Consider the following 26,912-nt stretch of genomic DNA (forward strand, 5'->3'; position numbering starts at 1 on the left):
ATTGGTATATTTAAAATAAAGGTTGATAGGTTCTTGATTAGTCAGGGTGTCAAAGGTTACAGAGAGAAGATGAGAGAATGGGATTGAGAGGGATAATAAATCTACCATGATGGAATGGTGGGCCAAAAGGGCTGTGCCTATGTCTGATGGTCTTATGGATATTTGAAGCAAAAACCAAAAGATCTGGAAACATAAAAGTGATCTCTCTCATCCAAGAGGAGGGGAGTTAGTGCTCAGGTCAGTGGCCCTTCACCAGTCTCATTGCTTGAGAGTGTATGTATTCTGGTAACTGTCACCTCTACCTAGTCCAAGATCAACTTTATTTACCATCTAAATTTACATGGATTAGGAATTTGCTGTGGTGAGTTGGTCAGGGCATGGCATTCAACAAAAAACAATAGCTTTCAACAATTATAAAGAATAAAGGTTTATATACAAAGTTAAGGTTTAGTGTACAGCCATGGAATAAATATGCATAAATATATAAATAAGTCTGTGACCACACAGAATTTCCCAGTCTACATCAGATATCAGGAAGAGTAGAGGACATGGCAGAGGTCTGGCTGGACAAAACTGTACTTTATATCATCTCTAGCATTTGTTAGATTGATCTTGGAGGAGGTTCAACGGTTGGCACAAAATCGTGGGACAAGGGACAGCACAGTGCTGTAGTGTTCCATGTTTTATGCTCACTGCTTCATGTTCCACGTTCGCTCTTCCATCTTTCTTGTTCCATGTTTTATGCTCACTGTTCCATCTTCTTTGTTCTGTGTTCATGTTCCATGTTCTAGGTTCTCTGTTTAATTAGTTGCTGTGAAGAAGGTAGGTTGGTCTTTCCTGGTCAGACTATCTCTAGACTTTTATAAAGCAAAACACACAAAATTCTGAAGGAATTCAGCAGGTCAGGTAGTATTTATGGAAATAAATAAGCAGTGAACGTTTTAGGCTACAACCTTTCTTCAGGTCTCAGCCCAAAGTATCGACTGTTTATACCCCTCTCTAGATGCTGGCTGACCTGCTGAGTTCCTCCAGCATTTTATGCGTGTTGCTCTGAATTTCCAGCACCTTCAGAATCTCTTGTGTTTATGATTTGCCACCTTTATTAATGCTGGTATGTATGTAGTTATGCACATTTTATACCATATCTGTCCTTTAACTAATTTTATTTTTATATAACTCTTTATTCTTTATAATTGCTGAATGTTGTTTTTGTTGCATGTTGGGCCCTGATGAACACACATTAAATTCCTAATACATATACGGCAGTGAAGTTGATCCTTTAAAAAAGATCATTGTGTTTGCCACCAATGGAGTTCTGTACTGGGGTTTGAACTTCACCCTGTTGGTTGATAATGTTTTCCCTGCCCTGTAAACAATAGCGTACAGCGCAGATTGGGCCTGATGAGTGGATGAAGTGCAGATAATCTAAACCAATGTTGCTGTTTGTTCCTGTTCCCCAGACACCTCCACTCCCCACTCATCCCTCCCTCTGTCCCTCATTGCCACCGCTATCCTCTATGTAGCTTACTTTCATCTCTGTATGTTGATTTGCTCTGAATACATTGTCATTTGTGTTAATAACATTTTGAAACATTGATGGTTTCAATGTTTTCTCACAGCTGATGATGCAAGACAGTAAGGAGAATGTTTTGTTTCTGGAATTGTTCGGTGAAGAACGTGACCAGGGTTTACTCTGCACTCTCACACAAGTTATAACAGGTTATCATTTACACAGAGTGCTTACTAACAAATTCAAGCATGTTTTCAGACCACAGAGGCAAAATCATTTGTAACCATGTTCATAGGTGCATTTGTTGGTATACACCAACAAATGGAGGGTTTTGGGGTAGTGTGGGTTTAGTACTTTTTTTTAAAGGATTATATGGGTCGGCACAACATGGAGGGCTGAAGGGCCTGTACTGTGCTGTAGTGTTCTATGGTTCTATGTGTCTGCAGTGCACGTGTGCACAGACTTGCATGTATCTGCTTGTGAGTACAAGATGTGACTGTGTTCACTTTGTGAATCTTTGACTGACGGTAGTATACAAATAGGGGTAAAATTCATATTTATAGTAAGGATGTCAGAGGGTGTAAAGGAGACTAACCAGGATGCTGCCTAGGTTATGGAGCATGTCTCATGAGGATATATTGAGTGATAGGGCTTTTCTCTTTGGAGCGAAGGAGGATGAGAAGTGATTTGGTAGAGGTGCACAAAATGATAGAGGTATTAATCAAGTAGACAGCCAGAGATTTTTTCCTCGGGCAGAAATGGCTAATACAAGAGGGCATTATTTTAAGGTGATTGGAAGAAAGTATAAGGGGAATGTCAGAGGTAGGTTTTTTGACACAGAGAGCGGTGGGGTGTGTGAAACTTGGTGGCAGAGGCAGATACATCAGAGACATTTAACAGACTTTTAGTACATGGCTAAAGAAAAACTGGATTCAGATTTATTTATCACACACACATCGAAAATGGAAAATATGATGGAAAAATTCAGGGCTAATTGGGAGGGAAGGATTAGATTGATATTGGGGTAGGTTAAACAGTCGGCACAATATTATGGGCCCAGGGGCCAATACTGTGCTGTACAGTTCTATGTTCTACTTCAATAGCAGTCTTCACAATTTCAACACATCCCAATATGGTTTAATATAGTTCATCGCAGTAAAGCAGCATCCATCATCAAGGGCCTCCATCACTCAGGACAGACTCTCTTTTCATGGCTGTCATCAGGAAGAAGGCACAGGAGCATCAGGTCCCACACCACCAGGTTCAGGAGCAGCTATTACCCCTTGAATATCAGGTTCTTGAACCAGATGGGGTATCTTCTTCCCTCACCTCAACACTGAACTGATTCCACAACCTATGGAGTCACTGCTAAGGACTCTACAACTCATGCTCTCAATATTTATTGCTTATTTATTTATTTTTATTATTTTTTCCCTCTTTTTTCTATTTGCACAGTTTGTTGTCTTTTGCACATTGGTTGTTTGCCCATCCTGTTGCGTGCATTTTAATTGATTCTATTATGTTTCTTTGTATTTAGTGTGAATGCCCACAAGAAAATGATTCTCCGGTTTGGAATATGGTGACATATGTGTACTTTGATAAAACATTTACTCTAAGCCAAAGCAAGTTGTCTTTAACATAGCCACTATTACAATTGGTCCTTGAACAGCAATGTGATAACTATTCCCCAAACTATCCACCAATCATTCACTGGGATGATTTACACTCACGGAGAGGGGATGATAAATCCTTTAGCATTTCAAATAAAGGATGGAAGCACAACACTGTTGTTGGGGCTCATCTGAGGGAATGGGGTTTGAAGCCATGGTCTTCTCCGTGACCTTGGCTGGCCGCGTGGAATGTGAAAGTAATAAAAGCACATGAAGAAACACTGAAGCAAAGAACAATAAAGATTTGCTAAAAGATTAGATTAGCTAAGGATTAAATAAAGAGGTCAAGCACCTCTGCACCATCTGCCACAAACAGGACTTACCGGTGGCCAAACATTTTAATTCCAATTCACATTCCTGTGCCAAGGTGAAATCACCCTCAAGGTATCGAAGCAACACTCCTATAGCATCTGGGTACCTTCCAACCTGATGGTATGAATATATCGAATTTCTCCTCCCTCTATTCTCCACTCTGACCTTTCACTTCTTCTCACCTACCTATGACTTTCCCCTCGCTCCCTTCCTCCTTTTTCTCCTACTATCCACTCTCCTCTCCTGTCAGATTCTTCTTCTCTGGCCCTTGACCTTCCCATCCACCCTGCTTCACCTTCCAGCTAGCCTCCTTCCCCTCCCCCACCTTTTTATCTGGTATCTTGCCCATTCCTTCTCAATCCTCAAGTCTTGGCCTGAAATGTTGACTGTTTACTCTTTTCGATAGATGCTGCCTGACCAGCTGAGTTCCTCCAGCAGTTTGTGTGTGTTGCTAAAGATTAGCTTTCCTTGTCAAAACATCAAAACATACAGTGAAATGCATTGTTTTGTGTCAATGATCAACACAGTCTGAGGATGCACAGGGGGTAATCTTTAAGTGTCACCATGCTTCCAGCTCCAAATAGCATGCTCAAAATCCTTAACCTGCATGTCTTTGGAATGTGGGAGGAAACCGGAGCACCCAGAGGAAGCTCACATGGTCACTAGAAGAACAGACAAATTCCTTAGAGACTGCAAACAGGAGAAAATCTGCAGATGCTGGAGATCTAAGCTGCACACACAAAATGCTGGAGGAACTCAGCAGGCTAGGCAGCACCTATGCAAAAGAGTACTGTCAACATTTCGGGCCAAGACTCTTCAGCAGGACTGCAGGAAAAAGAAGATGAGGAGTAGAGTTAAAAGGTGGGGGAAGGGGAGGGAGCAGCACCAGAGGGAAGTCAAACACCACACACAAAATGCTGGTGGAACACAGCAGGCCAGGCAGCATCTATACGGAGAAGCACTGTCGATGTTTCAGGCTGAGACCCTTCATCAGGACTAACTGAAGGGAAAGACACTAAGAGATTTGAAAGTGGTGAGGGGAGGGGGAAATGCAAAATGATAGGAGAAGACCGGAGCAACCAGAGGGAAGTGATGGGCAGGCAAGGAGATAAATTGAGAAAGGAAAGGGAGGGATGGGAAGTGCTAAAGTGGGGGAAGCCATTACCGGAAGTTCGAGAAATCGATGTTCATTTCATCAGGTTTGAGGCTAACTATAAGGTGTTGTTCCTTAAGCCTGAGTCTGGTCTCATCACAACGGTAGAAGAGGCCATGGATTGACACATCAGAATTGGAAAGGGAAGTGGAATTAAAATGGATGGCCATATGCCTTGACTCTGTTTCATCCTGTCTAGTTCAGTCCCTTCCTACCTACATCCGTGACACGTCACATGCTTTGGATATTTTCAATGATTTCAAGTTCCCGGCCCCCATTATCTTATTTTTACTATGGATGTCAGTCCCTATACACCTCCATCTCCCACCAGGAAAACTTCAAAGCTCTCCATTTCTTTCTGGACACCATACTGAACCAGCTCCCTTCCACCATCACTCCCTTCGTCTTGTGGAACTTGTCCTCACTCTTAATAATTTCTCCTTTGTCTCCTCCCACTTCCTTCAAACAAAAGGTGTAGCCATGGGCACTCACATGGATCCCAGCTATGTCTGCCTTTTTGTTGGCTATGTGGAACAGATATGTCCCAAGCCTACCCTGATGGCTGCCTCCCATTTTTCCTGTGCTACATCAACAACTGCATTGGTGCTGCTTCCTGCACCCATGCTGAACTCATTGACTTCATCCACTTTGTCTCCAATTTCCATCCTGCCTTCAATTTCACTGGTCCATTTCTGACACTTCCCTCACCTTTCTCAATCTCTCTGTCTTTATCTCTGGAGACAGCTTATCCATTGATGTTTATTATAAACCCATGGAGTCTCTCAATGGACTACACCTCTTCCCACCATGTTACTTGTAAAAATTCTATCCCTTTTTCTCAATTCCTCCGTTTCCACTGCATCTGCTCTCAGAATGAGGCTTTTCATTCCAGAATGAAGGAGATGTCCTCCTTCTTCAAAGAAAGGGTTTCCCTTCCTCCACCATCAGTGCTGCCCTTAACTGCGTTTCTTCTATTTCAAGCATGTCTGCTCTCACCCCATCCTCCCGCTAACCTACCAGGAATGGGGTTCCTCTCATCTTCATCTACCACGCCAACAGCCTCTGTGTCCAGTACATAATTCTCTGCAATGTCCGTCATCTCCAGTGGGATCTCACCACCAAGCTCATCTTACCCTCCCACCCCCACTTTCTGCTTTCCGCAGGGATCACTCCCTATGCGACTCCCTTGTCTATTTGTCTCTCTCCACTGATCTCCATCCTGCCACTTATCCTTACAAGCAGAACAAGTGCTACACCTGCCTCTACACCTCCTCCCTCACCACATTCAGGCCCCAAACAGTCCTTCCAGTTGAGGCAATGCTTCACCTGTGAGTCTGTTCGGGTCATATACTATGTCCAGTGCTCCCGGTGTGACTTGTACATCAATGAGACCCAACATATGTTGGGAGAGCACTTCGCTGATCATCTACGCTCTGTCTGCCAGAAAAAGTGGGATCTCCCAGTAGCCACCCATTTTAATTCCACTTCCCATTCCCATTACAATATGTCAATCCATGGCTTCCTCTACCGTTGTGATGAGGCCACACTCAAGTTGGAGGAACAACAATCTTACATTCCTTCTGGGTAGCCTCTAACCTGATGGCTTGAACATCGATTTATAGAACTTCTGGTCATAGCCCCCCTCACCTCCTTCACCATTCTCCATCCCTTTTTTCTTCTCTAACCTTATCTCTTTGCCTGCACATCACCTCCCTCTGGTGCTTATCTCTCCTTTCCTTTCTTCCATGACTTTCTGTCCTCTTTTTTTAGATTCCACCTTCTCCAGCCCTGTATCTCTTTCACAAATCAATTTCCCAGCTCATTACTTCATCCCTCTCCCTTCAGATTTCACCTATCTCCTTGTGGTTCTCGCTCCCCTCCCCCCACCTTTTAAACCTACTTCTCAACTTTTTATCTCCAGTCCTGCTGAAGGGTTTTGGCCCAAAATGTCCACTGTACTTTTTTCCATAGATGCTACCTGGCCTGCTGAGTTCCTCCAACATTTTGTGTGTGTTCCTTAGAGAATGCGGTGGGAATTGAACCCCGATGTTCGAGTTGGTATTATAAAGCATTACACTGATCGCTAGGCTACCATGCCACCCTATTGGCTGGTTTTAGTTATGAATTTAAGGGATCTACAGGGAATTAGCAAGGCCAGCATTAATGGCAATCCTTTGTGCCTTTGTGAGCAATGCTCATGAACCACCACGTTGCTGTGGTGCTGTCGTGTTGTTGGGAGGAGGGCTTCAGGACTAAGACTCAGTGATTACAGAGAAGAGGATGTCACTCCACATCAGGGTGAAATATGATCTGAAGGGGAATCTGCAGGAGTTGGCATTCCAAACTGCCTACTATCCTATCCTTAGTAATAGTGTATGTGTTTGGGAAGTGTTGAACAGAGTTTGTGGGTTTAGCAAGTGTGATCAGAGAGGCCAGGGTGAGTAACTGCCATGCACTTTGTAGGTGCCAAGGTCCAATACTGGTGAGCAAACACACATTTAGGAAGGTGAAAGGGATTTGTCTTTGATATTGTCAAACTCCTTGCTCTAGTCCTCCAATCAAGTGCAGAACATATCATCAAAATCCTCATCTCTTTTGTAATTGGCGGAAAGACTTCAGGGTGTCAAAAGATGAGTTATGCTTCTAAATCTCTGACCTGTTCTTGTCACCTCAGTCCATTGGTCTAATGAGTTCCTGGTCATTGGTAATTCCAGGATATTGTTCGCAGAGGACTCATCATTGTTAGGAGCCGGCATTGTAAGTCTTAACCAGGATCAGTGAATAATCAGTTGGGGTGGCAGGGTAGCATAGTAGTTAGCACAATGCTTTACAGTACCGGTGACCTGGGTTCAATTCCTGCTGGTGCCTGTAAGGAGGTAGTGAGATCTCCCCCTGTGGCTCTGTGTTTCTTTTGGGTGTACAGTTTCCTCCCACAGTCCAAAGACGTAATGGTTGGCGGGTTAGTTGGTCATTCTAAATTGTCCTGTGATTAGGCTAGGGTTAAATTGGGGGAGTGCTGGGTGAATGGCTTGAATGGCCATGCTGTATTTCAATAAACAAGTATATTAAACAATGGATGTGGAAAGTCCCCTTGATCAGAGAGGTTAATATTCTCCAGTCTATGTTGATCAAGGTGTAGAGTCAAAATATGTCATATTTAATTGGTCGGATTAGTCCAACAAACTGTACCTGGGCCACTCTATTACTGTTCAGTATTAAATTTTACTTTACAATTTTCTGCCTAAATGTCTCATCATCTCTTCCCACAGTCTGGAAATTTGCTCTTGAACGACGTGGCCAGTTGCGATATTATTTGCACAGTTCTTTGCATTTTGAATCCAGGTACTGATGCATTTATTGCACAAAAGCAAGTGAACACCCATTAGCTGTGGCAATGTAAATGTGGTGATATGAATGAGCATTGCATCAGACTGAAGTCTGGCCAGTCTTTTTCTCAGCTACATGAGGGAAAAGTGGGATTTAGTGTTTATTAGTAGCTAAATTGTTTCTGGTACCTTTATAAGGGAGTTGGTAACGCAGCTTAGAGGCAAATGAAGCTTGAATCTAGACCAATTATATCTATGTTAAAGGTTAAAATGTAAAGAGTATTTAAATGTGACAGGTCCTAATTTTAATGAGGGTCACATGATGCCAACAATGTCAGATCTGCCAATCTCTATAACTGTGCTACAAGATCATCTTCCTTATTCTGTATACAATGTGCATTCAAACCCTATATCTTCAGTCCTGCATTCATCGCCCTTTTTGATTTTGACCCTATATTAAACTTTAACTCATTCCACTGACTGAAATTTTGCCGTATCATCTGCCTGTCCTTCCTCACAGTCTCAATGCACAATGCATCAACTTATATACCAACTTCACCATCCTCATCCCTATTAACTTTCTGCCATATGCTATCTTGAGATTCATTTTCTATCAGGCATTCACAGAACAAAGGAATCAGATACACCTAATGTAAAACTGTATTACAACCACAAAGAAAGACTGACAAACAAGCAGTATGCAAAAGATGGCAAACTGTGCAAATACCAAAATAATAATAATAATAAAAAATAAGTAAGTAAATAAATAATGCTAGAACATGAACTGTAGGGTCCTTGAAAGTGAGTCCATAGGTTGTAGAATCAGTTCAGTGTTGAGGTGAGTGAAGTTATCCAGGCTGAGTCAGGACTCTGATGGTTGGAGGTTTAAAAACTATTCCTGCATGGTGGTCTGATATTTAACGCTCTGATGGCAGCAGTGAGAAAAGTGCATGGCCTTGATGATGGGACGCTGCTTTCTTGTGTCAGCTCTCCCTGTAAAAGTGTTCAATAGTGGGGAGAATTTTGCCTGTGATGGACTAGGTTGCAGGTTTGGACAATGTCAACTTAGATTTCAAAGTTCAAATTAAATTTATAATCAAAGTATATATTTGTCACCATACACTACCCTGAAATTCATTTTCTTGCAGGCATTCACAGCAGAACAAAGAAATACAATGGAATCAATGAAAAACTATACACAAAGACTGACGATGTGCAATATAATTTAAGATAGGAAAAGCTTTGGATTTTTTGAAGAAACTGACGGAATAGATCAGGGAAGACCAGTGGATGTGGTGTGCTTGTATTTTCAAAAGGGGTCTGATAAAAAGTTTAGTGTGGTAAAATACACAAAATTGCAGGAATTATACTAGCATGGACAAAGGCTGGTTGACAGGAAAGAAACAGGTAGAGAATAAGTCGTTCCCTTCCCAATATGTAGACAACAGATATTAGGTATTACAGAGAGAAGTGTTTGGGTCAGCTGTGCACAAAACGTATCAATAGGGATGAGGGACAAGACAGAGGATGGTAGTCGAAGTTCGAAGTTCGAAGGGACTTATTCTGGCAGGAGATCTGTGATTAGGGATTTGTGCTGGGAACACTGCTATTTGTGATGTATATAAATGACCTGGATGATAATATAGATGGGTGTGTTGGTAAGTTTGTAGACCATACAAAGATTGGTGGCATTGTGGATAGCATAGAAGACTGGTAAAGAATACAGTGAGATATAGCTTAGTTGTGGATATGGCAGATGGAGTTTAACCGAGCCAAATGTGAAGTGTTGCACCTTGGTATGTTAAATATAAAGTAAAAACACAAAATGCTGGCAGAACTCAGCAGGCCAGACAGCATCTATGGTCGGAGGTAGAGACGACGTTTCAGACGTCGTCACTACCTCCCCCCATAGATGCTGTCTGGCCTGCTGAGTTCTGCCAGCATTTAATGTTTTTATTTATTTCCAGCATCTGCAGATTCACTCGTGTAAATATAAAGTAAATTCTAGTTAGACCCTTAACAGTGTTGATGAGCAGGGGCATCTTGGGTTCCAAGACCACAGCTCCCTTAAAGTGGCTACACAGGTTTCTAAGGAAGTCATGAATATGCTTGTCTTTATTTGTCAAGGCATTGAGTTCAAAGTCAGGAAGTTATGGTGTGCTTTATAAAATTCTAGTTGGAGTACTGCATACAGTTCTGGTCGCCCCATTATAGGAAGGATATTGAGGCTTTGGAGAAGGTGCAGAAGAGGTTTACCAGGATGCTGCCTGGATTGAGAGAGCATGTGCTATAACAAGAAGTTGGACAAACTTGGGTTGTTTTCTCTGGAGCGCCAAATGCTGAGGGGAGATCTGATAGAGGTTTGTAAGATTATGAGATAGAGTAGACAGTATCTTTTTCCAGGGTTGAAATGTCTAGTACCAGAGGATGTGCATTTAAGGTGAGAGGAGGTAAATTCAAAGGAGATATGAAGGACAGGTCTTTTTAAACAGAGTGGTGGGTGCCTGAAATACACTGCCTGGGATGGTGGTAAAGGCAAATACGTTACGAGACATACATTACGAGATGTTTAGATCGCTACATGTAATATTTCTAAGGAGACCTGGGAGATGGCAGATGCTGGAATTAGAGCAAATGCAACGTACTGCAGGAACTCAGTGGACTGGAGGATGCAAATACAATGTACTCAGTGGGCCAAGCAACATCTGTGGGCAAAGGAAGAGGTCTTGAAGTAAGGAGAGCATTAACCTCTGTGCACTGATCTGGCCACAGCCACCTTTAATTGGGATGTGGAGAGGGGATCTGGAATGCAGCAAAAATAATGGCATGGAGCTATAATTCTCTGTGATCATAGAAAAACATAGAAACGTAGAAAACCTACAACACAATACAGGCCTTTCAGCCCACAAAGTTGTGCCAAACATGTCCCTACCTTAGAAATTACTAGGCTTACCCATAGCCCTCTATTTTTCTAAGCTTCAAGTACCTATCCAAAAGTCTCTTAAAAGATCCTATCGTATCCGCCTCCACCACTGTTGCCGGTAGCCCATTCCGTGCACTCACCACTCTCTGCGTAAAAAACTTACCCCTGACACCTCCTCTGTACCTACTCCCAGCACCTTAAACCTGTGCCCTCTTGTGGCACCCATTTCAGCCCTGGGAAAAAGCCTCTGACTATCCACACGATCAATGCCTCTCATCGTCTTATACACCTCTATCAGGTCACCTCTTATCCTCCGTTGTTCCAAGGAGAAAAGGCCAAGTTCACTCAACCTATTCTCATAAGGCATGCTCCCCAATCCAGGCAACATCCTTGTAAATCTCCTCTGCACCCTTTCTATTGTTTCTAAGACTCAGTGGTCATGTCAAAAGATTCCAGTTAACATCATTCATAGAACTAGAAGTCATGGGTTAAGGTGAAATATTTAAGGGGAATCTGAGGGGGAGCTTCTTCACTCAGAGGGTGGTGAGAATGTGGAACAAGCTGCCAGTGGAAGTGGTGGATGTGGGTTTGATTTCAACATTTAAGAAAGTTTGGATGGGAGGAGTTTGAGATGTATGGTCCAGGTGCTAGCAGAATAACAGTTCAGCAAGGACTAGATGGGCCAAAGGGCCTGTTTCCAAGCTGTAGTGCTCTATGTCTCTGAGCCTGGCAGAATAACAGTTCAGCAAGGACTAGGTGGGCCAAAGGGCCTGTTTCTGTGCTGTAGTGCTCTGTGACTGAGCTAAGCAGAATAACAGTTCAGCAAGGACTAGATGGGCCAAAGGCCTTTGTACTGTAGTGCTCTATGACTCTATGACTGCAATTTGTGCAAATTAACTACAACAGTTGGTAGATCTTCTAAAAGAATTGTGAAGGTGAAGCACTTTGATCTTTCATTTACAAATTAAGTAATACTTGACTCTGCGAGGACTTAAGGTTGTAGCTTCCTTCACCCTACTATCTTCTTTTGGCTTCACGATTAACCCTGAAGTTATTAGCTCTCTGCTGACAGCAATGCCTTCAGCTCTCAGGGCTTCAGGTTCATGTAATGACACCGATATTTATTGGATAACATTACATGGGGCACCATGGGGGTCTTTTTCTGCGTTAAACGTGCAGCGTAAATCCAAGTTGTTTGTTGTTTAATGATCAGTTGAAGAGTGCAGGCTTCTCCCCAGTCCACTCCCTTCTCCCTACCCTTACAAATTTTATTTTCGCATTTTACCCTCAGATTCAATGCTGACCTGGACTGTGATTTTTGTGCATTTTGTAGCCATTAGTGCATACAGAAATTATTTGGAAATGAAAAGAAATTTGATTGGAATTATTCTACACAGGAGTATTTCTTCCAAGTCTACATTAGGTGTCACAGACTGAGGCTGGTCTGTGAAGGGAGTGTATTAAACAAGGACAGAATTATGTTGATTTGCCAGCTTGAAGGGCTGGTGGAACAAGTGAGTGGCAAAAGTAATTTAAAGTCATCAACCAGAAATGTTAACTTTCCCTCTGCAGCCATTGTTTAACCCCTCGAGACTTCTGAAGTTCTGTAATTTTACCTCAGATTTCTGGTCTGTTGAACTGTCGCTTTTGAAATGGGATTAAGTTTGACTCCTGCTCAAGGCTGATAATATGGTTGGATGGCTTAGATGGGGCATTTTGGTCAGCATGGACTAGTTGGGCAGAAAGGCCTGTTTCCTTGCTGTGTAACTTTGTGACTCTATGCGAGGAGAGCCTTGGACCAAGTACTGCACTCTCCTCTGGTACAGTTTCCGGATGTGCCAACATGTGTACCTAAGGCAAGTACACCCAAGACCACAAGACATGGTAGCGGGATTAGACTCTTCAGCACATCAACTTGGCTCTACCATTCCATATTATTTTCCTCTCAACTCCATTCTCCTGCCTTCTCCCCATAACCTTTGATGCCCTGACTAAATAAGAACCCATCAACCTACCCTTTAAATATACTCAGTGATTTGGCCTCCACAAACATCTGTGTTAATGAATTCCCCAGATTCATCACCCTCTGGATAAAGAACTTCCTCCTCATCTCTGTCCTATACTGAAGCTGTGTCCTCTGATCCTAAACTCCCCTCCTATAGGAGCCCTCTCCACATCTACTCCATCAAGGCTTTTCAATATTGGCTTCAATGAGATCCCCCTGAATTCTTCTGAACTCTGAGTTCAGGCCCAGCGCCATCAAATGTTCCCCGAATGTTAATGTTAACACTTCCATTCCCGTGATCATTCTTGTAATTTTCCCTTCGTCCATTTCCAATTCCAATTCTGTGGAATTCTCTGCCACAGGAAACAGTTGAGGCCGGTTCATTGGCTATATTTAAGAGGAAGTTAGATATGGCCCTTGTGGCTAAAGGGATTGGGGGGTATGGAGAGAAGGCAGGTACAGGGTTCTGAGTTGGATGATCAGCCATGATCATACTGAATGGCGGTGCAGGCTTGAAGGGCTGAATGGCCTACTCCTGCACCTATTTTCTATGTTTCTATGTTTCTAATGCCAGCACATCCTTTCTTAGGCATTGGGCCCCAAACTGCTGACAATACTCCAAGTGTGGTCTGCAGAATGCCTTATAACATCTCGACATTATATATTTGCTTTTATATTGGAAATGACATGAGGTACATTTGGGATAGGTGACTAAGCAGTTAGCTTCGAGAACATGATCTGCATTATGCATATATGTATTGTTATATTTAGTGTTGGACACCCTAAGTTCAACACTTTTGTTGACGTAAAGAGCTTTACTTAATTATTGCCCATCACATCACTGGCATTTAGGGCAACAGTGAAGGTCCTCCTCCTCTGGCAGTGTTCGGGGCTTTCTTCATCATCTCAGCTTCCTTTCACTTTCACTTTCATGCTAGTCCCGGGTGGAGACTCAGCAATACTGTCACACTCAGATGTAGAAGAATTCTTCATTGCTGTTTCCTTTATAATTTTGTTTGATGAGTCAGGGTTGATAGCCCTTAGCTGAACCCCTGAACCTGGAGGACCGGTGGACTACTTAGTCTGGCCTTTACACTTTGACTTCTTTGGCATGCATGACCCTACCAAGAGCCTTGACTCCAGCCAACATAGCTCTCTGGGTCACTAACGCACGCAAGCCTCCAAGCCACAACAAGTTGGCATTTGAAAAGCTTCAGAGTGGAAGGAGAGAATAAACACAAGAGATTCTGCAGATGTTGGAAATCCAGAGCAACACTCAAAAATGCTGGAACTCAGCACATCAGACAGCATCTATGAAGAGGAATAAACAGTCGACGATTCATGCCATGACTCTACATCAGCACCTGAAACGTGGACAATTTATTCCTTTCTATGGAGACTGCTTGACCTGCTGAGTTCCTTCAGCATCTTGTGTGTGAAAAGAGAGTTTGCTCTCACCCAAACTAATAACCATTGATATCAGGTGAAGAGCAAGAAATCAGGAAAAACTTAAAGAATAGTGAGAACGTAGAACTTGCTTTCACAAAGAGTGCTTCAGCAGCAAAGATCAATGAAAGGGGCATCTGGATAAAGCCATTGTGCAGGGAGAGTAGCAGGGGGTGCTCATGGGGAAGGTGGAAGTGGAGGCTGATAAGTAGCAGAAGCTTTGCCAGAGAGCAGAGTGTCCAACTGTCTGCAGCTCAGTGCAGTGGTAAAGATTCAAACAGGTAAGTGCCAACGTGTACCATCATAGAGTCATAGAGCACTAAGCACAAAAACAGTTCAAGTTTATTGTCATTCTACCGTACAGATGTACACTGCTAAATCAGACGAAGTTCCTCCCAACCAGGGTGCACAGTGCAGTACTGTATCATTGCTGTAACCTTGAGGACAGCTGGAGAAAGCACTGGATATCTCTGTTGCTTCTGCAGGCACAAATTGCCTCAGGGGGGCTAAATTGCCTCAGTCTGAAGGACAAAGTGGCCTTCAACCCATCTAGTCTGTGACAACAGTGACAACCTGGCCTTCCGCCTAGAAGCAGACTTAATGACAACCAAGTCTGTGCTTCTCTCTGTCTTTCTAAGGCTTCCTGGTTTCCACGTACAAGTGTTTGTAATTCCTAGCAGTACTGTGTCCAAAGCTGGGCTCAGATTTCACAGAGCTTCCTGGATTCTGTTCCCAGTTGCCAAATCCTGACCTTTTGCCCCCTTTCCCTCTTGTGCAGGAATGGAACCCACCGGGCCACGAGGAAACCCATGCTTGGATGCAGCCAAGGGCTGCAACCTGAATGACACCTGCAAGAGGTACCGCTCCATCTACATCTCCACCTGTGTCAAGCGAAGTTCGCCCACAGATTTCTGCAGCCGTCGGAGGTGCCACAAGGCCCTGAGGCAGTTCTTCGACCGAGTGCCTGCAGAATACAGCTACCGGCTTCTCTTCTGCCCCTGCAATGACCCAGCGTGCGCAGAGAGACGCCGGCAGACCATCGTGCCCGCCTGCTCGTATGAGAGCAAAGAGAAGCCCAACTGCCTGGCACTCCATCAGACCTGCAAAACAGACCATGTGTGCAGGTAAGGGAAACGTCATGGGGCACTGATCGGTAAGACTATCCCTGTGTGCAGGTAAGGGAAATGTCATGGGGCACTGATCGGTAAGACTATCCCTGTGTGCAGGTAAGGGAAACGTCATGGGGCACTGATCGGTAAGACTATCTCTGTGTGCAGGTAAGGGAAATGTCATGGGGCACTGTCTGGCACCTGGCAGATGCAGATCCAGATCCACTTCTTTATCAAAACATACAGTGAAATGTGTCATTTGTATTAGCAATCGGCACAATACCAGGATGTGCTGGAGACCAGCCCACAAGTATGACCACACATTCCAGAGCCAACACAGCATGTCCAGTGTTTAGTAGGACACAAGCAAAAACAGAAAAGCAAGACCCTTTTCCACTTGCAGCGACAGGCTTCCAACTCCAGGACAGGCCACCTGTAGTCTCCGGATTGGACACTCAGGCTTCTAGACATTAGGCCTCCTGATTCCAAACTCATTGATTTGAACTCTGACCGGCACGGATCTCTGATCCCAGGATTCACCGACCTAGAGGGGGCATCTGTCCTCATCCATGAGGTGTGCCAAACTTGCTCATTAGTCACAGGGATCGCTGGTCTTCATCTCAGCACCTGCTGACCTGATATCTGTCCATGAGAAACTCTGGCCTTCTACCATGGTGTACTTAGATCTGGAATCTGTCTTCTGCCCCTGACTCTTCACTTACTGAACTCTAATTCCCCCTCACCTCTGTCCCCTCCCCTAACTCTCTAAACTGCCAGCAACTGTGGTACAGAAGGATGGGACGGAGAAGAAGAGAGCTGTCATCATTGGAGACTCTATAGCCAGGGGAGCAGACAGGAGATTTTGTGGACGTGAGAAGGAAACCCACATGGTTTGTTGCCTCCCAGGTGCCAGGGTCTGGGATATCTCTGACCGGGTGCATGACATCCTGGTACGAGAGGGAAAGCAACCAGAAGTCGTGATACATGGTGGGACCAATGACATAGGCAGGAAGAAGGATGAGGTCCTAAAGTGTGAGTTTCGGGAACTAGGCAGAAGGCTGAAGAACAGGACCTCAAGGGTGGCATTCTCAGGATTGCTGCCAGTACTACGTGATAGTGATGGTAAGAATTGGAGGAGATGGCAGTTGAATGCGTGGCTGAGGAGTTGATGCAGGGGGCAGGGTTTTAGATTTTTGGACCATTGAGATCTCTTCTGGGGAAGGTGGGACCTGTACAGATTGGATGGGTTGCACCTGAACTCGAGGGGGAGCAATATCTTTGCTGGTAGGTTTGCTAGCATGGTTTGGGAGGGTTTAAACTAATTTGCAAGGGAATGGGACCTGGAGCGATAGAGCAGTGAAAGAAGTGCATGGAGTAAAGCCAGATCTAACATATAGAGAAGCTTTGAGGAAAGAGCAGCAGAATAAAGGGTATAAAGGTAGTAAGGTAGAAGGGCTAAAGTGTGTGTATTTCAATGCAAGAAGTATCAGGAACAAAGGTGATGAACTGAGAGCTTGGATAGATACATGGAATTATGATTTAGTGGCCATTACGGAGACTTGGCTGGCACCAGGGCAGGAACTGATTTTCAATATTCCTGGATTTCAGTGCTTTAAAAGGGATAGAGAGGGAGGAAAAGGGGAAGAGGGGTGGCATTACTGGTCAGGGATACTATTACAGCTGCAGAAAGGGTGGGTAATGTAGCAGGATCCTCTTTTGAGTCAGTATGGGTGGAAGTCAGGAACAGGAAGGGAGCAGTTACTCTATTGGGGATATTCTATAGGCCCCCTGGTAGCAGCAGAGATACCGAGGAGCAGATTGTGAGGCAGATTTTGGAAAGGTGTAAAAATAACAGGTTTGTTATCATGGGTGACTTTAACTTCCCTAATATTGATTGGCACTTGATTAGTTCCAAGGATTTAGATGGGGCAGAGTTTGTTAAGTGTATCCAGGATGGATTCCTGTCACAGTATGTTGACAGACCGACTAGGGGGAATGCCATACTAGATCTAGTATTAGGTAACGAACTGGGTCAGGTCACAGATCTGTCAGTGGGTGAGCATCTGGGGGACAGTGATCACCACTCCCTGACCTTTAGCATTATCATGGAAAAGGATAGAATCAGAGAGGACAGGAACATTTTTAATTGGGGAAGGGCAAATTATGAGGCTATAAGGCTAGAATTTGTGGGTGTGAATTGAGATGATGTTTTTGCAGGGAAATATACTATGGACATGAGGTCGATGTTTAAGGATCTCTTGCAGGATGTTAGGGATAAATTTGTCCTGGTGAGGAAGATAAAGAATGGTTGGGTGAAGGAACCATGGGTGACAAGTGAAGTGGAAAATCTAGTCAAGTGGAAGAAGACAGCATACATGAGGTTTAGGAAGCAAGGATCAGATGGGTCTATTAAGGAATATAGGGTAGCAAGAAAGGAGCTTAAGAAGGGGCTGAGAAGAGCAAGAAGGGGGCATGAGAAGGCCTTGGCGAGTAGGGTAAAGGAAAACCCCAAGGCATTCTTCAATTATGTGAAGAACAAAAGGATGACAAGAGTGAAGGTAGGACCGATTAGAGATAAAAGTGGGAAGATGTGCCTGGAGGCTGTGGAAGTGAGCGAGGTCCTCAATGAATACATCTCTTCGGTATTCACCACTGAGAGGGAACTTGATGATGGTGAGGACAATATGAGTGAGGTTGATGTTCTGGAGCATGTTGATATTAAGGGAGAGGAGGTGTTGGAGTTGTTAAAATACATTAGGATGGATAAGTCCCCGGGGCCTGATGGAATATTCCTCAGGCTGCTCCATGAGGCAAGGGAAGAGATTGCTGAACCTTTGGCTAGGATTTTTATGTCCTTGTTGTCCACGGGAATGGTACCAGAGGATTGGAGGGAGGCGAATGTTGTCCCCTTGTTCAAAAAAGGTAGTACGGATAGTCCAGGTAATTATAGACCAGTGATCCTTACGTCTGTGGTGGGAAAGCTGTTGGAAAAGATTCTTAGAGATAGGATCTATAGGCATTTAGAGAATCATGGTCTGATCAGGAACAGTCAGCATGGCTTTGTGAAGGGTAGATCGTGCCTAACAGGCCTGATAGAGTTCTTTGAGGAGGTGACCAGGCATATAGATAAAGGTAGTGCAGTGGATGTGATCTACATGGATTTTAGTAAGGCATTTGACAAGGTTCCACATGGTAGGCTTATTGAGAAAGTCAGAAGGCATGGGATCCAGGGAAGTTTAGCCAGGTGGATTCAGAATTGGCTTGCCTGCAAAAGGGTCGTGGTGGAGGGAGTACATTCAGATTGGAGGGTTGTGACTAGTGGTGTCCCACAAGGATCTGTTCTGGGACCTCTACTTTTTGTGATTTTTATTAACGACCTGGATGTGGGGGTAGAAGGGTGGGTTAGCAAGTTTGCAGATGACACAAAGATTCGTGGTGTTGTAGATAGTGTAGAGGATTGTCAAAGATTGCAGAGAGACAGAAGTGGGCTGAGAAGTGGCAGATGGAGTTCAACCCGGAGAAGTGTGAGGTGGTACACTTTGGAAGGACAAACTCCAAGGCAGAGTATAAAGTAAATGGCAGGATACTTGGTAGTGTGGAGGAGCAGAGGGAACTGGGGGTACATGTCCATAGATCCCTGAAAGTTGCCTCACAGGTAGATAGGGTCGTTTAGAAAGCTTATGGGGTGTTAGCTTTCATAAGTCGAGGGATAGAGTTTAAGAGACGCGATGTAATGATGCAGCTCTATAAAACTCTAGTTAGGCCACACTTAGAGTACTGTGTCCAGTTCTGGTCGCCTCAGTATAGGAAGGATGTGGAAGCATTGGAAAGTGTACAGAGGAGTTTTACCAGGATGCTACCTGGTTTAGAGAGTATGGATTATGATCAGAGATTAAGGGAACTAGGGCTTTACTCTTTGGAGAGAAGGAGGATGAGAGGAGACATGATAGAGGTGTACAAGATATTAAGAGAATAGACAGAGTGGACAGCCAGCGCCTCTTCCCCAGGGCACCACTGCTCAGAACAAGAGGACATGGCTTTAAGGTAAGTGGAAGGAAGTTCAAGGGGGATATTAGAGGAAGGTTTTTCACTCAGAGAGTGGTTGGTGCGTAGAATGCACTGCTTGAGTCAGTGGTGGAGGCAGATACACTAGTGAAGTTTAAGAGACTACTAGACAGGTATATGGAGCAATTTAAGGCAGGGGGTTATATGGCAAGGTTTGAGGGTCGGCACAACATTGTGGGCCGAAGGACCTATAAAGTGCTGTACTATTCTATGTTCTATGTTCTAATACCATCCCTACAAACTAAAAGAGAACTAGGTCTGAGCAAGGACCTTCAAAAAGGTAATGTCACAGTAGTTATGGGGGATTTCAACATGCAGGTGAACTGGGAGAATCAGGTTGGTGCTGGACCCCAGGATAGGGAGTTTGTAGAGTGCCTAAAGGATGCATTATTGGAACAGCTTGTACGAGAGCCGACCAGGGACAAGGCTATTCTGGATTTAGTGTTGTGTAATAAACAGGATTTGATAAGCGATCTTGAAGTAAAAGAGCCATTAGGAGGTAGTGACCATAATATGGTAAGTTTTTATCTGCAATTTGAGAAGGATAAGGGCAGATTGGAGGTGTCAGTGTTGCAGTTGAACAAAGGAGACTATGGAGCCATGAGGGAGCAGCTGGCCAAAGTTAAATGGACGGATATCCTAGCAGAAAAGACAGTGGAACAGCAATGGCAGGTATTCTTGGGAATAACGCACAAGGTGCAAAATCAGTTCATCCCCCGGAGAAGGAAGGATTCAAAGGGGGGAAAGGGGCCACAGTGGTTGACAAAGGAAGTCAGAGATTGCATAGCATTAAAAAAAAAGGAAGTATGACAGAGCTAAGGTGAGTGGGAGGACAGATGATTGGGAAATTTTTAAGGAACAACAGAACTTAACTAAAAAGGCAATACGGGGAGAAAAAAATGAGGTACGAACGCAAGCTAGCCAGGAATATAAAGGAGGATAGCAAAAGCTTTTTTAGGTATGTGAAGAGAAAGAAGATAATTAAGAACAATGTTGGGCCCTTGAAGAATGAATTGGGTGAAATTGTTATGGGAAACAGAGAAATGGCAGAAGAATTTAATAAGTACTTTAGATCTGTCTTCACTAGGGAAGACACAAGCAATCTCCCAGATGTATGGATGGGCCAAGGACATAGGGTAACAGAGGAAATGCAACAGATTGGCATTAGGAAGGAAACGGTGATGAGTAGACTGATGGGACTGAAGGCTAACAAATCCCCAAGTCCAGATGGTGTGCATCCTAGGGTACTAAAGGGGGTGGCCCTGGAAATTGCGGATGCATTGGTAATCATTTTCCAATGTTCCTTACATTCAGGATCAGTTCCTGAGGATTGGAGAATGGCTAATGTTATCCCACTTTTTAAGAAAGGAGGGAGGGAGAAAACAGAGAACTATCGTCCTGTCAGCCTAACATCAGTAGTGGGGAAGATGCTAGAGTCCATTATTAAAGATGAAATAGTGGCATATCTAGATAGCAGTGATAGGATTGGGCCGAGTCAGCATGGATTTACCAAGGGCAAATCATGCTTGACTAATCTATTGGAGTTTTTCGAGGATGTAACCAGGAAGTTAGACAAGGGAGATCCAGTGGATGTAGTGTACCTCGATTTTCAGAAGGCATTTGATAAGGTACCACATAGGAGATTGGTGGGTAAAATCAGAGCTCAAAGCATTGGGGGGAGGATATTGACATGGATAGAAAACTGGTTGGCAGATAGAAAGCAAAGGGTAGCGGTGAATGGGTATTTCTCAGAATGGCAGGTGGTGATTAGTGGGATGCCACAGGGCTCGGTATTGGGACCACAGCTGTTTACGATTTACATCAACGATTTAGATGAAGGCATTGAGAATAACATCAGCAAGTTTGCTGAGGATACTAAGCTGGGTGGCAGTGTGACATGTGATGAGGATGTTAGGAGAATTCAGGGTGACTTGGATAGGCTGGGTGAGTGGGCAGATGACGTTTAATTTGAATAAGTGTGAGTTTATCCACTTTGGGAGTAAGAACAGGAAGGCAGATTATTATCTGAACAGTGTAGAGTTAGGTAAGGGAGAAATACAAATAGATCTAGGAGTCCTTGTTCATCAGTCACTGAAGGTGAATGAGCAAGTGCAGCAGGCAGTGAAGAAGGCTAATGGAATGTTGGCCTTTATTACAAAGGGAATTGAGTAAAGAGCAAGGAAATCCTTTTGCATTTGTACAGGGTCCTGGTGAGACCACACCTGGAGTATTGTGTACAGTTTTAGTCTCCAGGGTTAAGGAAGGACATCCTGGCTGGAGAGGAAGTGCAGCGTAGATTCACAAGGTTAATTCCTGGGATGTCAGGACTGTCTTACGCAGAGAGGTTAGAGAGACTGGGCTTGTACACGCTGGAATTAAGGAGATTGAGAGGGGATCTGATTGCAACATATAAGATTATTAAGGGATTGGACAAGAAAGAGGCAGGAAATATGTTCCAGATGCTGGGAGAGTCCAGTACCAGAGGGCATGGTTTAAGAATAAGGGGTAGGTCATTTAGGACAGAGTTAAGGAAAAACTTCTTCTCCCAGAGAGTTGTGGGGGTGTGGAATGCACTGCCTCGGAAGGCAGTGGAGGCCAATTCTCTGGATGCTTTCAAGAAGGAGCTAGATAGGTATCTTATGGATAGGGGAATCAAGGGATATGGGGACAAGGCAGGAACCGGGTATTGATAGTAGATGATCAGCCATGATCTCAGAATGGCAGTGCAGGCTCGAAGGGCTGAATGGTCTACTTCTGCACCTATTGTCTATTGTCTATTGTCTATAAATGGCAGCTTCTCACCATCTTGACTGGAAGAGGGACAGTGCATTGCCTCAGCTTTCCTGAAGGTGCAGAGCTACAGATGGTGAAATCATTAACCCAAAACAAAATGTTGGGATTGTGGAGCATCAGGTAAAATCCATAGAGAGAGAATCAAGTTCTGCCCCATGACCTTTCAACGGTATTGCTAACTCAGCTCAGACATCAGCTCTCTGCCCTTCTCCAGAATTGCTCAATATTTCAAAGTAAATTTATTATCAAAGTACACATGTGTCACCATATACAACCCAGATATTCATTTTTTTGCAGGCATACTCAATAAATCCATTATAGGATAATATCCATAATAGAATCTATGAAAGACTACAACTTGGCTGTTCCACCAGTATGTAAAAGACAACAAACTGCAAATACGAAAAGAAGTAAATAAGTAATAAATATGGAGAACATGAGATGAAGATTCCTTGAAAGTGAACCCATAGGTTGTGGGACCAGTTCAGTGATGGGGCAACTGAAGTTCAGTGAAGTTATCCCCACTGGTTGAAGAGTAATAACTGTTCCTGAACCTGGCAGTGTGGGTTCTGAGGCTCCTGTACCTTCTTCCTGATGGCAGCAGTGAGAAGAGAACATGGCCTGGGTGGTGTGGGTGCCTGATGATGGATGATGCTTTCCTGCGACATTTCATGTAGATACTTTCAATGAAAGGGAGGGCATTATCTGTGGTGGACTGGGTCTTATCCAATACTTTTTGTAGTATTTGCTGTTTAACAGCATTGATGTTGCCATACCAGGCTGTGTGACGGAGCCTCAAGGGTCAGGGGAGTAGATTTTGGGCGGAGATGCGGAGGAACTGCTTTTCCCAGAGTGGTGAATCTGTGGAATTCTCTGCCCAGTGAAACAGTGGATATTTAAGACAAGGTTGGATAGATTTTTGCATAGTAGGGGAATTAAAGGTTATGGGGAGAAGGCAGGTAGGTGGAGGTAAGTCCACAGCCAGATCAGCCATGATCTTATTGAATGGTGGAGCAGGCTTGACTGGCCAGATGGCCGACTCCTGCTCCTATTTCTTATGCAGCCAGTCAATATAATCTCTGTACAAATACGTTATTCTGGGCCATACCCTTCCCAGTCCACAAGGTACTGGACCTTACCATGTACCCGGCGAGATGCCAGGAGGAGCTGCGCCGTATAGACAAGGGAACCACCTACCAGGCAGTGAGGAGGGGGAGGTGGGATGACTGGGGCCAGGGAGAGGTAATGACTGGCTTGAGCTGGGAAACATGGAATACTGGGTGCATCTTCAGTGATGCTGGTAGACACAATCTATGGGACACCTTGTTGACCGCCTTTTCCACTGTAAATGGTCCCACGTAGTGTGGTGCCAGTTTCTGGCTCTCCACTTTCAGGGGAAGATTCCCTGATGCCAACCAGACCTCCTCCCCTGGCTTGAATGGCCTTACCTGTCGACGGAGCCGATCAGCCTGCCGGGAATGTTGTTTCTGGGCGCGCAGCAGAAAAGACCTGGCTCATCTCCAGGTGCGCTTGTAGAATTGGATCAGCTGTTCAGCAGCAGGAACTCCTACATCAATCTCCTGGTCAGGAAAGAGCGGGAGCTGGAATCCCTTCTACCATTCAAAGGGAAGCATACTGGTGGAGGACGGCTGGAGGTTATTGTGGGCGATCTCTGTGGGTTTAGAAGAGAGAGGCAAGGCAGTGCAGGGTTGTCTCCAAATCCTGGTTCACTCTCAGTCTGTCCATTAGATTGGGGATGGAACCCAGACGAGAGACTGTCTGTTGCTCCTATAAGAGAGCCGAAAGCCTTCCAGAAGCGGGAGGAGAACTGTGGTCCATGGTCAGACACTATGTCTTCAGGAAAGCCATGGAGCCTGAACACAAGTTGAACCATGAGTGTGGCAGTCTCACGAGCCGATGGGAGCTTGGGGAGGGCAATGAAGTGGGCAGCCTTGGAAAATCAATCCACAATGACCAAAATGGTGGTGTTTCCATTAGACAGGGACAGACCAGTTATGAAGTCTACTGAAAGGTGGGACCAGGGGTGGTGGAGCACAGGCAGTGGACATTACAGACCTGCAAGACACTGGCGTGATGTCTTGTTCTGAGTGCAGGAGGGACAGGCAGATACAAAGTCGTGGACATCCTGGGACATAGATGACCACCAAAATTGTCTCTTTATAAACTCCTGAGTCCATTGAATTCCCGGATATCCAGCCAGAAGGGAGGAGTGACCCTATTCCAACACTTTGGAACGCACTGCAGCAGGGACAAACAGCCAGTTGGGAGGTCCCCCATCCGGGCCCGGATCTGATTGTTGGGCAGCCCTCACCTCTACCTCTATTCCCCAGATCACCGGAGCAGCGATACACAAGTGAGAAAGAATGAGCTCTGGATCAGCGTCGTCCTCAAATTCGTCGAACTGCCGGGAGAGAGCATCGGCCTTTATATTCTTGCTGCTGGGATGGACGAAATTGAACCGTGTGAAGAAGAGAGCCTACTGGGCTTGATCAGAGTTGAGTCTCTTAGCATCCTGAATATAGGAGAGGTCCTTGTGATCTGTCCAGACCAAGAATGGATGTTCTGCCCCCTCCAGCCAGTGTCACCATTCCTCCAGGGCCTCCTTGACAGACAGAAGTTCCTGGTTCCCAAAATCATAATTCCTCTAGGCCGGAGTCAAACAACAGGAAAGAAAGGCACAAGGTTGCAGCCGGCTATCCGCAGACGAGTGCTGAGAGAGGACAGATCCAGTGCCGACATCAGATGCATCCACATCGACGAAGAATGGCTGAGATGGGTCGGGGTGTCGCAGCAGCGAGTCTGTGGTGAAACGTCGCTTTGGCTCTGAAAATGCTTGGTCGACGTTGTCCGTCCAGTGGAATCCTGCCGGGGTCTTCTTGTTTAGTACATTTCGAATGAAGTGGCGATAAAAGTTCACAGACCCATGAAGCACCATACCTGTTTGACTTGAAGGTTTGGGACACTCTGCAACTGCCTAAACTTTAGTAGGGTCCATTTGAACACTGGATGGGGTAAGTATAGCCCAAAAACAACACCTGGTCTTTATGGAATTCACATTTTTCAGGCTTGGTGTACAGGTTATTTTCAAGAAGCCGTCTGAGTACTCCTGATGAGCAGGAATAGATAAGGATGTCATCTAAATACACAAATACAAACGAGTTCAACATGTCCCAGAGCACATTGTTAACCAAGGCCCGGAATATACTGGGGGCTTTGGCCAGACCAAAAGGCATCATCAGGTATTCATAGTGGCCATTAGAGGTGTCGAAAGCCGTTTTCCAATCATCCCCTTCCTTCATGCGAATCAGATTGTAAGCATTGCGCAGATCAATTTTGGAAAAAATGTTTGCTCTCTGGAGGTGTTCAAACGCAGATGCCAGCAAGGAAAGGAGGTAGCGGTTCTTCACAGTGATGTTGTTCAAGGGTTGATAATCGATGCAGGGATGGAGTTTGCCATCTTCCTTGCTGACAATAAAGAAGCTCTCTCGTGCCGGCGAGGCTGACGGATGGATAAACCCCATGCTCAATGCCTCCTTGATGGCCACCATTTCAGGTCGAGAGAGAGAAATGAGCTGGTCCCGGGGAGGACTAGTGCCAGGTAGGAGGTCCATGGCACTAGGAGGCCAGTGTGGGGGCAGGGTGGTGGCCTTTCTTTAACTGAAAACCTCAAGGAGATCTGCATATTCAGCCAGAATCCCAGACGGGTCCACATCCTTAGCTGACACAGAAGGGGATTTATAGAATGGAGCTTGAGCTGGACCCAGACAGGTAGACAGGCATGCCAGTCCCCACTCTTGGAGTACCTTCAGAGACCAATTGACCCATGGGTTATGTCGGGATAACCGGGGAGACCAAGTACCAGTGGCAGTTCCGGCGAATTAACCAGATAGAAAGATATTTCTTCATGATGGTTGCTTTCGAGCACCAGTTGGAGGGGTTGGGTGGAATAGTGGATATGGCCGGTTCCCAGAGGTCGACCATCCAGAACCCTGACATTGATCTTTTCTCTTAATCCCTGAGATGGAACTCCCCATCTCTGAACGAGAGAGATGTCTATAAGATTCCCAGCTGCACCGGAGTCGATAAACGCCTTAAGTTCATGGGTCTGAGACCTTCACGACAAGGAAGCTGCGAGCATTGCAGAATTAGGGGAAGCTGACTGAAGAGAGAACCGACCTGACAGGATTCCCCTCCCTGCTGACGGGTTTCCTCTTTTACTGGATGCTTGGGACATACCGCACAGAAATGTCCTGGATCACCACAGTAGAGGCAGGAACCTGTTCACCTGAGACAGGTGGATACGCCCCACTTGCATAGGCTCCTCCATGGGCTGGTGCTGGGTGGTGAGGGAGGGGGGAGAGGGCAAGGAAAGACGGTGATCTTTCCGTGTGCCACTCAGTCACCCAGTCTTCAACCCAAATAGCCAGATTAATCAAGTCATCCAGACTATCCTACTCATGCCGGACCTCTACATTCAGTCCATGCTGGAAGGCAGTGATATGAGATCTTAGTGGGTGGCTTCCTGACCCCATACTGGAAGATCAAAAACCCTCCTTAACTCCGCCACCAATTGTTGGAT

The 26,912-nt window shown here is 45.0% G+C and overlaps 1 protein-coding gene across 1 annotated transcript in view; it reads left to right on the forward strand.

Annotated features, from left to right (window-relative positions):
- Window positions 1-26,912, forward strand: part of gfra2b (GDNF family receptor alpha 2b) — a 383,259-nt gene that overhangs the window by 190,011 nt on the left and 166,336 nt on the right. The window contains exon 4 of the mRNA XM_073062021.1: window positions 15,124-15,469. Coding sequence (XP_072918122.1) covers window positions 15,124-15,469 — 346 coding nt within the window. The remainder of the gene's footprint in view (window positions 1-15,123; window positions 15,470-26,912) is intronic.

This window comes from Hemitrygon akajei, chromosome 1, assembly GCF_048418815.1.
Source record: "Hemitrygon akajei chromosome 1, sHemAka1.3, whole genome shotgun sequence".
NCBI lineage: Eukaryota > Metazoa > Chordata > Chondrichthyes > Myliobatiformes > Dasyatidae > Hemitrygon > Hemitrygon akajei.